The following is a 14,635-nucleotide window of genomic DNA, read 5'->3' on the forward strand; positions in this document are numbered from 1 at the left end:
CATCCATGGAAGTTAAGGTAGTTCTCAGTCAAGAAAGGGGTAAATGCTAGGTTTTTTTTTCAGCGAGCAGTGAGTGAGTGGAATAATTTGCCCTTTGGGGTAGTGAATGCATCTAGTGTAAATGAATTTAAGGGAAGGTATGATAGCTGGGTTAGGTAATTTACAGCCTCCCTCGATGAGTCCTTGACTCCCTGGAGGTCTCAGATAATAATAATAATAATAATTGTCCAAACTTTAATTATATTCCTATTTTTGCCTTGTAGTTTTGTTTGAATATATATCATCCAAATAAACCACATGGTTTTTTGATTCCATTACTTTTGATGCTAATAGTTTGATTGGTAATACTTTTTTTTTTGTTTGATAGCTAATACTTTTTATTTCAAGAAAGAATTTTATTACGGAACCAAAAAGTTTAATCAAACAGTGCAGAGAATTTCCTTTTGACAGCCAAAGTACTTCTGTATGTAAAAACTACAGAGATTTCATTATATGGATTCCACCATTCTGATCACATAACTGAACAAAAAGACAATCATTCGAAGCTTTTATTTCATTTACTGACCAAATTCACACTTGCAGAACATTATGGAGTCTTCATTATGTTTTCTGGAACCAAAGCTATCTATGCAGAACACAATATATAGTTCATGAGGTATTTTTTTCCCTCAAAAATGCACAAAATCTTCTATAATTGCCAACCATTTTTTAATTTATTATTAGTATAATATAATTTGCTGATCAATCCTATTGAATCGCTTAGTATATACTGATTTCCTTACACTGATTAATCCTGATGGGAATTCCTGGATTAATCCATTGGTTAGAAATAAAACAGCTGATCAAAGAACAGAGATATGAGACATCTGAAAAAAATTAGCGGCATGATGAAATCAATAAAGTATCATATTGAAAATTAAGATATATAGGCAAAACTAATCTCAGATGGGATGTTTGTTTAATATGTTCAAGCTAAGCAGGCCATATTGTATACTTCCAATCTGGTATATGACATAAGAATGCCTCATACCTTCTATTTATCTATTGCATCAGGACACAAAGAATCTACACTTAACCAATAATTTAAACAATTTTCATATTTGGGTTGTACATTATTTACTAAAAGGAAGAGTGAATTACATTTGGGAACAGATATTCTAGAGATATGAATTGCATGTGCATCAATGTTCAGTTTAATGCAGAAATGAGAAATGAAACAGAGATCTTATACAGAAAAATAACTATCCAATAATTTACAGGATTTCTAATTGTGGGTGGTAACATAAAATATAGAATGAATGAATTACATAAATCTGTAATTATATGTATAGTTTTACTTAAATTAATAAGCCTATATGTATAGTCATGGCTCGTGCATATTAATTTGAGATTAAGGAAGCAAAAGACAAAGAGAGGGAGAGAGAGAGAGATTCTTTATGCACCTATAAACAATGCATTTTTCCTATGTGCTGCTAAATGATGCTAAACTAAGGGCTACAGTTTCATTCTTATCCTCCTCTTCTCCTTGATATAGTAAACTGAAAATATAATTAAAAATTTAAATGAGATATCCAGATTAAAAATTCATATACCCTGAGTAATTTAAAAAAACTAATTTCAATAATATATAATAATCGTATATTATCTATTTTAATATTACTTTTGTGAAAAGAAATTATTTCACTGATACAGTTTAAAAAAAATAATAAAAATTCTATTACATGTTGAAATTGGCATCCCAAATATTTCTGAATGTGTAAAATGATTCTGATCAATGCAGACAGGTCACAATATAGTCAAGTGAGTTTCTGTCCAATGTGCAATTTACAACCTAACACAAGCATGTTAAACTCAATAAGAGATGGAAAAATTATCAAAACATGCATGCAAAGAAAAATTGCAAGAAAGCAATCCAAATGAATTGCAAGAGTGATGCAGTTCTGAATGTTTTAGAAGGCAGAAAAGTTGATTAAATTAGAGATCTGACATGGAAGAAAACTACCCACCTAGAAACTAGAAATGAAATAGTAACTGCACTGGACTATCATAGTATCTGCTACATCCCTAAAAAGGTTGATGATAAATATTTAAGTGCAAAATGTAAAAACAAATTTCTTTCAATCATAATAATATAAATACCTGTATATCACTATTTATGTCACTGAATTCTGGTAAAAAGCTGAAGGTAAATGTATGTGTTTTTCGAGGCACAAGATAGAGATGCTGACCTTGGATATAATTACTGTCAGCTGCAAAGGATGAATGGCCAGATGAAGTCAGCTCACACTTGCAATTGTAAAACTGAAAATTCAGAAATATCTTATATTTAAACAATTATAATACAAGGAGGACACATATTTTCACTCATAGATCAAGCTCAAATTTAGGTATGATTAAGTATAGCCTCAACACACTCAAGACTTTTCATTCACTCAATATTTTCTGTTATCCAAAATTTGGTATATGAACTTTTAAACAGATTACATATGATGCAGTTTAGCACAATAAAAATCATTTTTCATGTAGCCAATGATAAAAAGGTGTTCTAAATGTTTTTCTGTATCAAATCACCAGGACAAACAGGAAATAGGCAATTTTTCAAGATTGTGAAGATTTTGGAAACAGTTTCATTGCTACTGAACCTCTGCCAGACAGCAGCATTGTCAATTCCTATACTAGCATGGCAGATATTCAGAAAAGCGCCTGAACACATCAGCTTGTCAATATGAAAAATATTTTGCTTGTTAGCTTAATGAAACAGAAATGCTGATGAACAGATTCACAATGTCCAGGTGTGCAGGTATATCAGTAAGATCTACTGTAATGTCTTTGATGCTTTCTATGAAGTGTGTTGTATTTTTTATCAAAGAACATTCACCAACCTACCAAAGAATACAATCCATAAAACTATTACAAGACCTTTTCCCCAGCTGCATCAATAGCACATTTTTCAAATTCTAAGGGGAATATTTTGAACAGAAGGAAGAACTAGCAATGGCTCTTCCCTCTCTCCCTTGTTAGCAAACCTATTCATGGAATGGTTTGTAAAAAAAAAAAAAAAGCTTTCCAGTGTCAAGGAACACAACTTAAAGTTTGGCAAATATATATGTTGAGAATATTTTCATTATTTGGCCCAGCTCTATTACTCAATTAGAAGATTTCATCAAGAACCTCAACAACATTTACCCTTGAATTAAATTCACTGTTGAATTGAAGTAAACAGGTCTTTGCCATTTTTGGATATACTTATTGAGGTAATCCGAATAGAACACATTCAATTTCTCAATCAGTCTAAAGGAAGCCAACAAACACTGGATGTTACCTACACACCACATCCCATCACCACCTAGCGCAGAAAATAGGCACCATCCATTCTCTACATGATAGGACTTATGGAGTTTCCACTAATACAGGTAAAAGAAACCAAGTGTTACAATACCTGAGTTCAAGTCTATCAAGGAATGGTTACAATAGAACATTAATAATAATAATAATAATGATGATGATAAATTCTAATTCAGCCTCCAAAACAATCAGATGAATAGGAAAGCTAAGACTTTAGAAGAGCAGTTTCTCCCATATATACAATCAGTCATAGATAATATAACAATGATGCTTCAACAAAATATAAAAGTTGCCTTTTATCCAATCAACAAGATCGTTAAACACCTTCCCATCTGCCACTTAAAAAACCAGGAGGCTGCTTGATCAGAACACAGACCCTGACTTGATCTGGCTGCTAGAACACAGCCAGATCAAGTCAGGAGAGCTATGTCAATCAGAACACTTCAAGGATGTTGAGAACAAAAGAAAACACAAATTAGGACTTGGCAACATATACAAGTGAAACAAAACATCATTATGGCAACAAACAAAGATGCTCCTCATAGATTACAGATTTTTCTCCAGAGCAATCAAAGAATCAGCTGAAATATTCTCTATAGTGTAACAAAAAAAACAAGGGATGATTTCATCATGTTTGGTCTTCACTAATTCACCACAACATGCACTTAGTGACCAGTAGTATACAGCAGTCCATGAACCAGCAAATGCATGCTTTCCATTGTTATTCATGTTCAAATATTTGCATTATCTATGTTAACTGTTAGTATCTGTCTTCTAGTGTTTTAGTTTATTCACGTAATTATCCTGATGCAAAACAAAAGATTTTCATGTAACTAGTTGAGGAATCCATAAAAATTGTTTCTTATTTTATCTGATTCTTCAATTATGGCAAATAATACCACAAAAATATTTCTAGTAATAATGTTTCAATCAAACAGTCTCTGACCATTTCCCATTCAATGCTTCAAGCTACCTCCAATGATAGACTTAATAACTGTCTTTGTACACAAACTTCTTAAATGAAAATTTTGCATGCTTAAACCTGCAAAAACAAGATCACATTATCACTCTCCAACAAGAATGGCTATTTTCTTCATGGATATATCTGAGGTTATTACTATGTCCAGTACTTGCACAAACCAGGTCCCCTCTATCAAATGTTGTTACAATTATCTCCTTAGCCTGTATAAATCCCATTTCTATCCTGACATGCACCCTTTCCTCTTTCCAATTCATGTTCCTAGTTGAAGTTCTCTATAACAATTACTAGACTTGAACTCACTGTACTTATCTCACAATGCATCATGGAATTCACATTCTTCTGTATGTGCCTTCTGACCTGTAGAGCTAACTATATATTTTGTCCTGCTGGCTTCTATCTTACACCAAATAGCTTCATATGAATTTTCCACACCATGAATTCCTCTTGTTTAACTCCTATTTTTGTTGACTGCAATTAGTAAACCCTCCCTCCCCCTCAAAAAAAAAAACTCATACTTTTTCCTTGTGTTAAAGCTGAAGTGCTGGAAGAATATCATGTTAGAAATTTAATGGAGTGAAACGGCACTAGGAAAGGATTAAATATAGTACTTAATTCTTCCGATATTTCTTTTCAGTTACAGAGACATTGACAGGGAGTACAATATGAGACTTGTAACACATGCACAGTGGCAACACAAAACTAAGCGAAACAAGTGGAAGAAAGACCTAGGACCCATGCTTCGGAAGTTTTATGCAACCATATTTATTCAAATTAGGCTTATTTTTATGAGCAGCAACAGATTCTAAAAACACTCTTTCTGTTCTAAATTTACTATGATGGAGAATGATGGTCTTTTCCAATTGATTCTGTAAACAATATCTGAAGCATGGTTTGCAAGGCCCATTGACCATAATCATGACTGCAGATGTATTTTTTTATGTTCTTCCATGTGGATGGTAGCTGATATTCCTGTTTGTCCATAGCAGGCCAACTTGCAGAAACACTCTACATTTACCTGGAACTGAGACAGGAGGAAATTTTGTCTTTAGTGGAGCAGATAAGGGTAGCTAGTTTTAAGTGGGACTTGAAAGTGGTGCAAAGATTGTATTTCTTTAAGATTCTGGTAATTTTTTCTGATGTGCTTTGGACATAGGGGTTGGCGATAGCATTACTAAGATCTTTCTGAAGAGAAGGGCATGGATTAAAGGAAGGATTGATTATTATTATTTTTTTTTTTTTTTTTTTTGATACTGCAGGAACTGTAGCCATTAGATAAAAAAAAAGTGTGGTGTATATAAGTGAGTTCTACTGCAAGAGTCATCTCACTAGAGGGGGGGGGGGTAAGTTTGGCTGGCCTTAAGTGAAGTCGAGACACAAATACCATTCCAAACAGTCTAAGATTCTGACATAAGTTTAATTTTGCAAAAGCTAAATGTATTTATAAGTGAGCAAGCGTAGCACTAATTCATGAACAGATTGGTGGCCCAGTTGGCAAAAATCAATGCTGTAATCACCACATTATATGAAGAGTTTTTGGAAATAGTCAATCCAGAACTGCAGTCTATTCTAATATCCATCTCTGAAAATGCTGCTAGTAAAGAATTTAAAAAGATTAAGAATTGCTGTGAAAAAATTTACAGCACTTCAACAGCAGAGCTATTTCTCGCTGCGAATATGACAAGAATGCATAAAAGTAAATCTATCATTGTACACCCTCTCAGAGGACGCAGTCAATGCACTTAGTCATGGGCATAATTTTGCCATAATGCCCAAAAAGGTACTCGTTTTAAAAAATTATGACCAGTGTAGAACGTGCTATCTATGAACTTACACTCACAGTGGCTAACAACATTCGTTTCAATGTGGCTAATATTCTCAGTAAATTCAAACTTTCCAAGAATAACATTCCACCAAAAGAAATATCAGCACTTAGAAAGCTATATAAGAATAAACAAATTATTGTAACTAAAGCTGATAAGGGAAGTGCTACTGTCATTATGAACCAAGTAGAGTACAATAGAAAAACGAACTAACTTCTTAAAGACTCCTCCACTTACCAGATCACAGATTGAGATTCTACAAAATAGTATACAAATTATGAAAAAAAAAAAAAAAGTTACATATCGACCTAAAGAAATTATCAGAAAACTTAAATCTTATAATGTCAAACCACCCTGGATATAAGGGGTCCCTAAAATTCACAAACTCAATACTCCCTTTCATCCAATAGTAAGTAGCATAGAGAGTCCCACAAAACCAATGCTATTTCACATAGGATCACAGATAGAGAAAAACATCTATATTAGATAGTAGTTGTTACAGGTCTTAGAGGCTATTCTTAGCATCAACATTGGCTGTGAAGCACTCTCCTAACCTCAACGAGTATGGTACTATAATTTTAAGACCTAATTGCTGCATTTCTCTAAATTAACTTATCCATAGTTATTCAATCTATAGAGGGTGTCATGTAAGGACATTACATCAGTTCTAATTTAAATTGTTTCTACAATTACTTAGTTTAGTATCACAGTTATTATTATGCTGGGCATAAACCCAGAAAATTAGTGAGTTTAATAAATGTATTTTTTCCCTCTTAGTACTTGTGTATACCATTAAGCATTATTATGAATTTCTCCTTCTTAATCTTCATACGGATTTATTTGCAATCACATTCCTTCTTCTCAGTTCACTATCAGACTATGGCAGTGCACACAATCTTTACCCTCTCCCTACTCGTTTTTTTAAATTTTTTTATTTTATTATTTTTTTTTTTACATCCAATAACTCTTTCACATTTTCTCTTATTAAATACTTTTTGAATCTTGAAATAATTCATATACCAGCTAAATAATTCTCTCTCTACATGCAGTTTAATTAAAGCTTCCTGAAGTGGTAAATTCTAGTACTTGCAGTAAATTTATTCATGACACAAATCTTCAGAAAATAAAAAAGGTGAGTTTAATATCTCCAATGTTTAATGCCATTTCCCTTCATCCTATATATGATCCATATGGAGAATGAATAACAGTAAGGATATTGTGCATCTTTGCTTAAGATCTGATTTTACATCAAAACACTTTCCTGTATATTCTGCAATTCTAACTGCTGATTTGCAATTTGAACATAAGCTCAAAGTTGTTTCCATCCACTTCTGGATACATGCCTCTCTCTTAACATTCTAGTTCTTTCACTCTTCAGCCAATGTCCACCATCTCTTGCCAAACTTTTGTACATTATCCTTCCATCTTGTTTTTTGGTGACCTTGGTTTTTCTTCTCTTGGTTTCCACTCAATACTTAATTTTGTCACCTTTTGTCTGCCAATAGGCTAGTGTAGCAAGACCATCGCTATTCACATTGTTTTAGAATACTTCACAATATCTCTAGTCATTTCTCTAATTCTATTAATTCTACTTCTATTCCTTTTTTTGTTATGTGGAGCATTCTTCTCTCTCTAAGGCCCTCTCAGCAATATACATGTCTTTCTGTTATTTCAGTCATTGCCCATATCTTGCTTCTATAAGTAAACACTGCAATAAAGCACATATTAAATAACTTTATTTTTAAGCATATAGGCAAATCTCCTAACAGGTAACCTTTATACAGTTGAAATGGTTTGTTTCCTTGTGTGATTCTTCTATTGATTTCTTCAGTTGGTTTTTCCTTAAACCTAATAGACAAATATAGTCCACCACAATTTCAATAGGATTATCTGCTAATTTAATTTGTTTTTCGTTCTGTATTTAGTATTTCCGGAGCTGTCATATGCAAAACAAACATAAATGAGTGAGATATTTTCTAATTTCTATATGAGATATTCCTAAAGACTTCTAATGTAGCAGAAAACAATTTGAGTGATATAAGATCTCCTTGCCTCACTTCTCTATCAATGAGGAATTTCTTTCTCTGATGTTCTAACTTTATACTGGCTGCTGAGTTCTGATAAATATTACTGAATATATCCAGTATGACCTTATGAAACTGAGAACCTCCTGATTTTGTGTGTTCTGCTAATATATCTTCTCCGGGACTTTTATTACTATAAGCTAACTTCAGGGCTTTCCATAATTTTTCTATTATGATTGGTGGATCTGTATCTGCCTCATCTGAATTTAGTGGAGGTTCTGTAATAGCTCTATATTGCCATAAATAACATAACATTTAGGATTTAGGAACATAACATTATCTGCAAAAAAATAAAAATCCAAATTTAATATCTCCAATGTTTATTAATGCTACTTTCATTCATCATATACATGATGAATAGTGATGAATAGTGATGAACAGTGGGGACAATGTACATTCTTGTCTTATATCTGATTTTACATCAAACCACCTTCCTATACATTTTCTATTTCTAACTGCTGACTTACACCTTAAGCATAAGCTATATATAGCTCTGTATATTTTTCTATTTACATGATATATAATTGTAGCATCAGCTTTTCTATTGGCACTTATGGCTTTTCCAGATCTACAAAAGTTAAATACAGATCTCTCTTATACTCCCAGATTTATTGACTATCTGTTCTTAAAGTAAAAATCTGATCCTGACAATTCTTGTTAGGCAAACCCTGAACCCAGCTCATCCTTTTCCAAAATTCTCAAGGAGAGGCTAAAAAACAGTTCTGTTTCTAGCATCTTCTTGCATAATCTTACATGAACTCAGAGAAATTCCACTGTAATTCCTATACTGCTTTTTCTCCCCATATCTATAGACAAGTAATATGAGAGCTCTGTCTCAATCATCTGAAATTTGACCTTCTGAATTCTGCAGTGTAGCCACTGTAAATTTATATATTGCCATATCTGAGCATTTCTATTTGAATATCATCTATTCTCGCTGCCTTTCCACAATCAGATTTCTGACAACTTCTACCTCCAATGGTGTAACATACTCATAATGCATATTGTCTCGGATATTTTCCATCACTGTTCTGTTGCTGCTTATCTTATTTAATAATTTTTCCAAGTAATTACTCCACACATCCAAAATACCCTTATCTTCAGGTTTTGTTGCCTTTATCATCTCTGATTCTTATTACAATATTGTTTCCTGGTTGTTAATTCTAATATTCTTCCACCTTCATGATATTTATTGTCTATATATTCTTCTTGAAATCATTCCATGACTTTTGTTTAGTGAAGTTTACAAATAATTTAGCTTTTTTTACATATTTTGTCAGTTTTCTCTAAGGACACACACACACAAACTTAGTTGCTAGAAACTTTCAAGTAACTTTTTCTTTTCTGGCGCTGCCTCTTCTTGAGTCTATCATGATGTTCTGAATTTTCTATCCTTGCAGATAAGCTTACTATACTTTCCCAGCTGAATTAATCAATATTTTCTTCATCTTGGTATTACCAATTATGCCAACAGTATTCTTGGAGTTCTTTTGCTGGATCCACCTCTTTTCCAATAATGGTATTTATCTTCAGTTCTCCTGAGCTTGAGATTGTTCCAGTCACAGATTTTTTCAATTATTCACCTAATTCCCTGAAAAAAAAAAAAAAAAACAGGAAACAGCCTTGTTTAATTGGGTAATATTCCAGTGAGCGAGCGAGCGTGCGTGCGTGTAAGCTAGTACACTAAGATCTCTCAGACTCCAGCTAGTAACGTTTCCATAACCATTTAGAAACATACTGGTGCTTAGGCCACTCCAAATGGCAATCTTTTACCTTGAATAGTCTTTTAATGGTATTCAGTGTTAGAATATCTGCTGATTCTTTGTCCATTGTAAGTATGCTTTGTCTAGGTCTACTTTGGAAAACAAGACTCTACCTGTTAGTTTCAACACCTCTTTTCTTGGTTGGATTAATGTTTTCCATCTTTTGGCAAAAAAACTGTACTAAACCAAAAGATAGACATTAAAATATCAAAGTTGGATAAAATAAATGACAATATAAATAATATATACAAAAACAGACTAGAATCAGGTACAATATGGAATTGAAACATCCATATGGATCATAAGAAGAAAAAAAATAAAAGATGAAAACCAAATTCAAACAACAGAAATGAAATTTCTCAGAAAAACAGCGAGCTATACCATTTGTTTTATGGTCCAACTTGGAAGTTGGACCATAAAACAAATGAATATATATCCCATAAGTAGACAAAAACAAAAATGGATAGAACATCTAAACTGAATAGACAATACCAGATTAACAAACTTCCTGTATAGATATAAAATGAATGAAAAAAGAACTGGAAGACCAAGAAAATCATTATATGAGACCAGAACAGGCCACTTAGTCTAAAATACTTGATAGGAAAAAGAAGACATTTCCATTAATAACAGTACAACCTAGTATAAGGAAATGTTATCTCTTCTGTCATATAATTCCCACAGTTGGGTATGAACATTGATATTCTGTTTTTGTAAGATACTCTAACAGAAGAGATTTTGTTTGGAGAATATGGTCACATTCCAGTATATGCTATCAAATGAAGGTACTATTAACACCAGAGATCAAACTCGTGACATCTGTTATAGAAGAACAAGCATTCTGCAGCATTCTGCAGCAGAGCATGTAATGTGTTGGGCATTCCATTACATACCACAGAACTAGTTTTTTTTTTTTTTTTGCAATACCCATCCCACTTGAGCAACAGGAAGATAATTTTGATATTTATATGTAATGAGTAAAAATATCCTTTATGGAAAGTTAAGAGAAATAACATGGCCTATGAAAACCACCAATGTGACACAAATGCATTGCTGCAACAATACATATGGAAATTCTATTATTTAGTCTGAAAATTTTTATATTTAGAAAGAAGCATCTTAGGAGATACCAAATTTTCGCCAAGTTGATGCAAACAACCTCCATTATGCAATATTTTCAGGAGTTGATAAAATTTTGTGTATTCTTAATATAAAAGTTTTTCACACTGTTCCATCCTTTTAGTTTACTGTGGTCTTATAGTGAACTGCAAAGATGACTGGAGAGCATTCCAGCCTTGGCTAGTGAAGGGTAACCAACTCAATGTGGTTAACTTGCAAAAGGCTTATCCCCTGGGTACCAGTCATCTGTAGTTTCAATTGGTCTTTTGGTTGTTTTTACCTCAATAAATGTTGAAACTGTCTGGATAGTGACCCTTCCCATATTACACAACAATATATATGTTTGAAATGAAGTGTGCTTTACATTATGGGTTACTAAGGCAATTCATGTGGAGTCAGGGTCAGCAGTCTCTATATAGAAGCAGAGACTAGTTGTGAAGATACTTCATGAGCAAACTTTGCTTAAGCTTGTGTAAAGGATTAAAACAATAATATAATTTCTTGTAATGTACAATATATTGTGTAACCAAGATGTTTTTGCCATTTGGTCACATTCTTCCAACATTTGATCCCCCCCCATATATATATATATATATATATATATATATATATATGTTAAAGATACCAAGCTATTTTAAATCTGGTTTTACTCCATTTCCCAAGTAAGCAAACAGACAAACAAGTCAAGTTTGTGCCTGCAAGTGTTGCAAGTCTAGCTGACCCTGCACATAGTGCAAGGCCAAGGCAACTCATGGTAAAAGTAGAATAAGCTCTGATCACTAATCTTAACATGTTCGCTGCCAACTACGAGTATACTTGTAGTTGGTAAATCAGCTACACAAGCCAGCTATGAGTATACTCGTATGACGCTTACCACCGGCAACGAGATTACCGTACTGACCTTGAAGCAGTGAAAATGCTTGACTTGTGGAGCTAGCATCAAAACTGTGTATTCTCATAGATGGTATATGCTCTGCACAAGCCAACTACAAGTATATTCATATGACGCTGACCGCCGACAACGAGAGTACCCTACTGACCTTGAAGAAGTGAAATTGCTTAGCGTACAGGAACAGACTATGCCGAAGTAGCGTGGCAGCGAACATGTTAATATCTACCCTTAATGCAAAGCACATCTCCTGGAGGAGATGTATGATGCTTTGTATTAAAGGTAAGGGGCCACTACCCAGACCGGTTTCGACCTTTATTGAGGTCTCATCAGTGGGAACCAGGCTAGAAATACCAAGATTTTAGTAATACAGAACTTATAAGTATTTTACCAGAACAAGTTACCATAAGGTGTTTTAACCTTATTAAATAAAAATCTCAGGAGGAAATATAAATGTAGAAAGTATTTTACCTTGGGTATAATAAATGTTAAAGATACCAAGCTATTTACTCCATTTCCCAAGTAAGCAAACAGACAAACAAGTCAAGTGTTGCAAGTCTAGCTGACCCTGCACATAGTGCAAGACCAAGGCAACTCACGGTAAAAGTAGTATTAGCTCTGATCACTAATCTTAATATTTACCCTTAATGCAAAGCACATCTCCTGGAGGAGATGTATGATGCTTTGTATTAAAGGCAAATGTGCAGTATGTGCAGAGTCAGCTAGACTTGCACTACTTCCAGGTGCAAACTTGACTTATTTGTCTGTTTGCTTACTTGGGAATTGGATTAAAACCAGGTTTAAAATAGCTTGGTATCTTTAACGTATATTATACTCAAGGTAAAAACTTTTTACATATATATATATACACCCTGTATGGTGATCAGGGTTAAAGAATAGTTCCAATGTAGCCCATGCATGTCGTAAAAGGCGACTAAAATGGGTACCCAGTTTTGGGGAGTATAGCCAGGTTCCTTCTTGTAAGGCTGGGTGCAGGGCTAACAACCCTGCCCTGTAAACTCAGCTTGTTAAGAAAGTCAAAAGGAAAATTAATCAGATGGACTTCACAGAACGACCTGGACAACAAAAAAAGGATTATAAATATTGGTTTGGAAGCTGGAATGTCTTGAGCCTGAACAGACCAGGGGCACTGAAAAGCGACTGTGTGAGGAACTACAGAGATATAGAGTGTGAATAACAGCATTGCAGGAGGTGAGATGGAAAGGAAGAAGCATATTTGATACCAGAATACATACTATTTTTTACAGTGGAAGAGATCAAAAAGCCTTTGGTACGGCATTCTTGGTTGATAATAAATGGAAACACTTGGTTCTTGATTTTAGACTAGTCGATGAACGACTTTGTGTACTGAGAATAAAGTTTAAGATGTCCAATATTTCACGTATATGTGCACACACACCAAATGAGGACTCTTGTGACAAGGTGAATTTCTATGAAATATTGGAGAAGATACATGATCAGGTATCGAAACATGATGTTAAAATGGTTGTAGGAAACATGAATGCCAAAATAGGAAAGGAAGAGACCTTCCGACCAACAACTGGAAGAGATAGTGTACACAAAGAAAGTAATGAAAATGGCAATAGCATGAGACTAGTTGATTTTGCAAAGTGGCAAAAATATGATCGTATGTACAACCTGTTTTCCACATAAAAAAGTACATAAAGTTACCTGGAGATCAGCAGATGGAATAACGGAAAATCAGATAGATCATGCGATGATTGATAGACGACATATGACAGATATCATTGATGTAAAAAGTTTTAGAGGAGCGAATTGTGATACGGATCATTACTTGTTAAGAATTAAATATAAACAAAGGATAAAAATTAATAAGGTAGGTTAGAGGAAGGAGAACACCAAGATATGACATCCAAAAATTAAAAGATGGAAAAATCAGACAAAAATATGAATGAAAGATTGAGAGAAGAAATAAATGAAGAAAAAGAGGATGAAACAAATGATATGACTATAGATAAAAAATGGAAAAGGATCAAGAATAAAATTACTAAAGTGGCTGAAGAAGTCCTGGGATTCAGAAACAATGATAAAAGAAATGATTGGTATGACTTGGAATGTAGAAAATGTGTTGAAGACAGAAATACAGCTCGTCTAAAGATGCTTGAATGGAAAACTTGAGCAAATGAGAATGAAATGAGAACAGCCAAAACAAGACAAAAAGATGTGTAGAAGAAAGAAGCATGAATGGGAAAAGGCAAGGCTAAATGAAATTGAGATTTTGAAGAGTACAGGACAAATTAAGAACATGTATAATTAGATCAAGGAAATTAAAGATGGATTTCAACCAAGAACTTTCTGCAGAGACTGTGAGACAACTTTTATTATTATTATTATTATTATTATTATTTGACACCTCCAGGGAGTCCAAAGACTCATCGAGGGAGAGTGTGCCAACAGCATCAAACGATTGGTCCCCTTCCAACTACTAACAGCGCTCAAACTTACTTAACTGAGCCATTAGTAGCAGAGGCTCTACCAATCGACCAACCTTTGCCGACCAACTTGCTCAGTGGAAAGAAGGACATTTTGAGAAGGTGGGCAGAATGTTTTGAAGATCTCCTTCAGGACAAAACAAGCTTGGAAAATAACGT

General features: G+C 33.7%; 1 protein-coding gene across 1 annotated transcript in view; it reads right to left on the reverse strand.

Annotated features, from left to right (window-relative positions):
* Positions 1-14,635, reverse strand: part of gry (trafficking protein particle complex subunit 11 gry) — a 550,052-nt gene that overhangs the window by 153,666 nt on the left and 381,751 nt on the right. The window contains exon 21 of the mRNA XM_090404214.1: positions 2,140-2,301. Coding sequence (XP_090260340.1) covers positions 2,140-2,301 — 162 coding nt within the window. The remainder of the gene's footprint in view (positions 1-2,139; positions 2,302-14,635) is intronic.

Source organism: Typopeltis vanoorti, chromosome 2 (genome assembly GCF_054136105.1).
Source record: "Typopeltis vanoorti isolate ZY-2024b chromosome 2, IOZ_Tvanoo_1.0, whole genome shotgun sequence".
In the NCBI taxonomy this organism is placed as follows: Eukaryota; Metazoa; Arthropoda; class Arachnida; order Uropygi; family Thelyphonidae; genus Typopeltis; species Typopeltis vanoorti.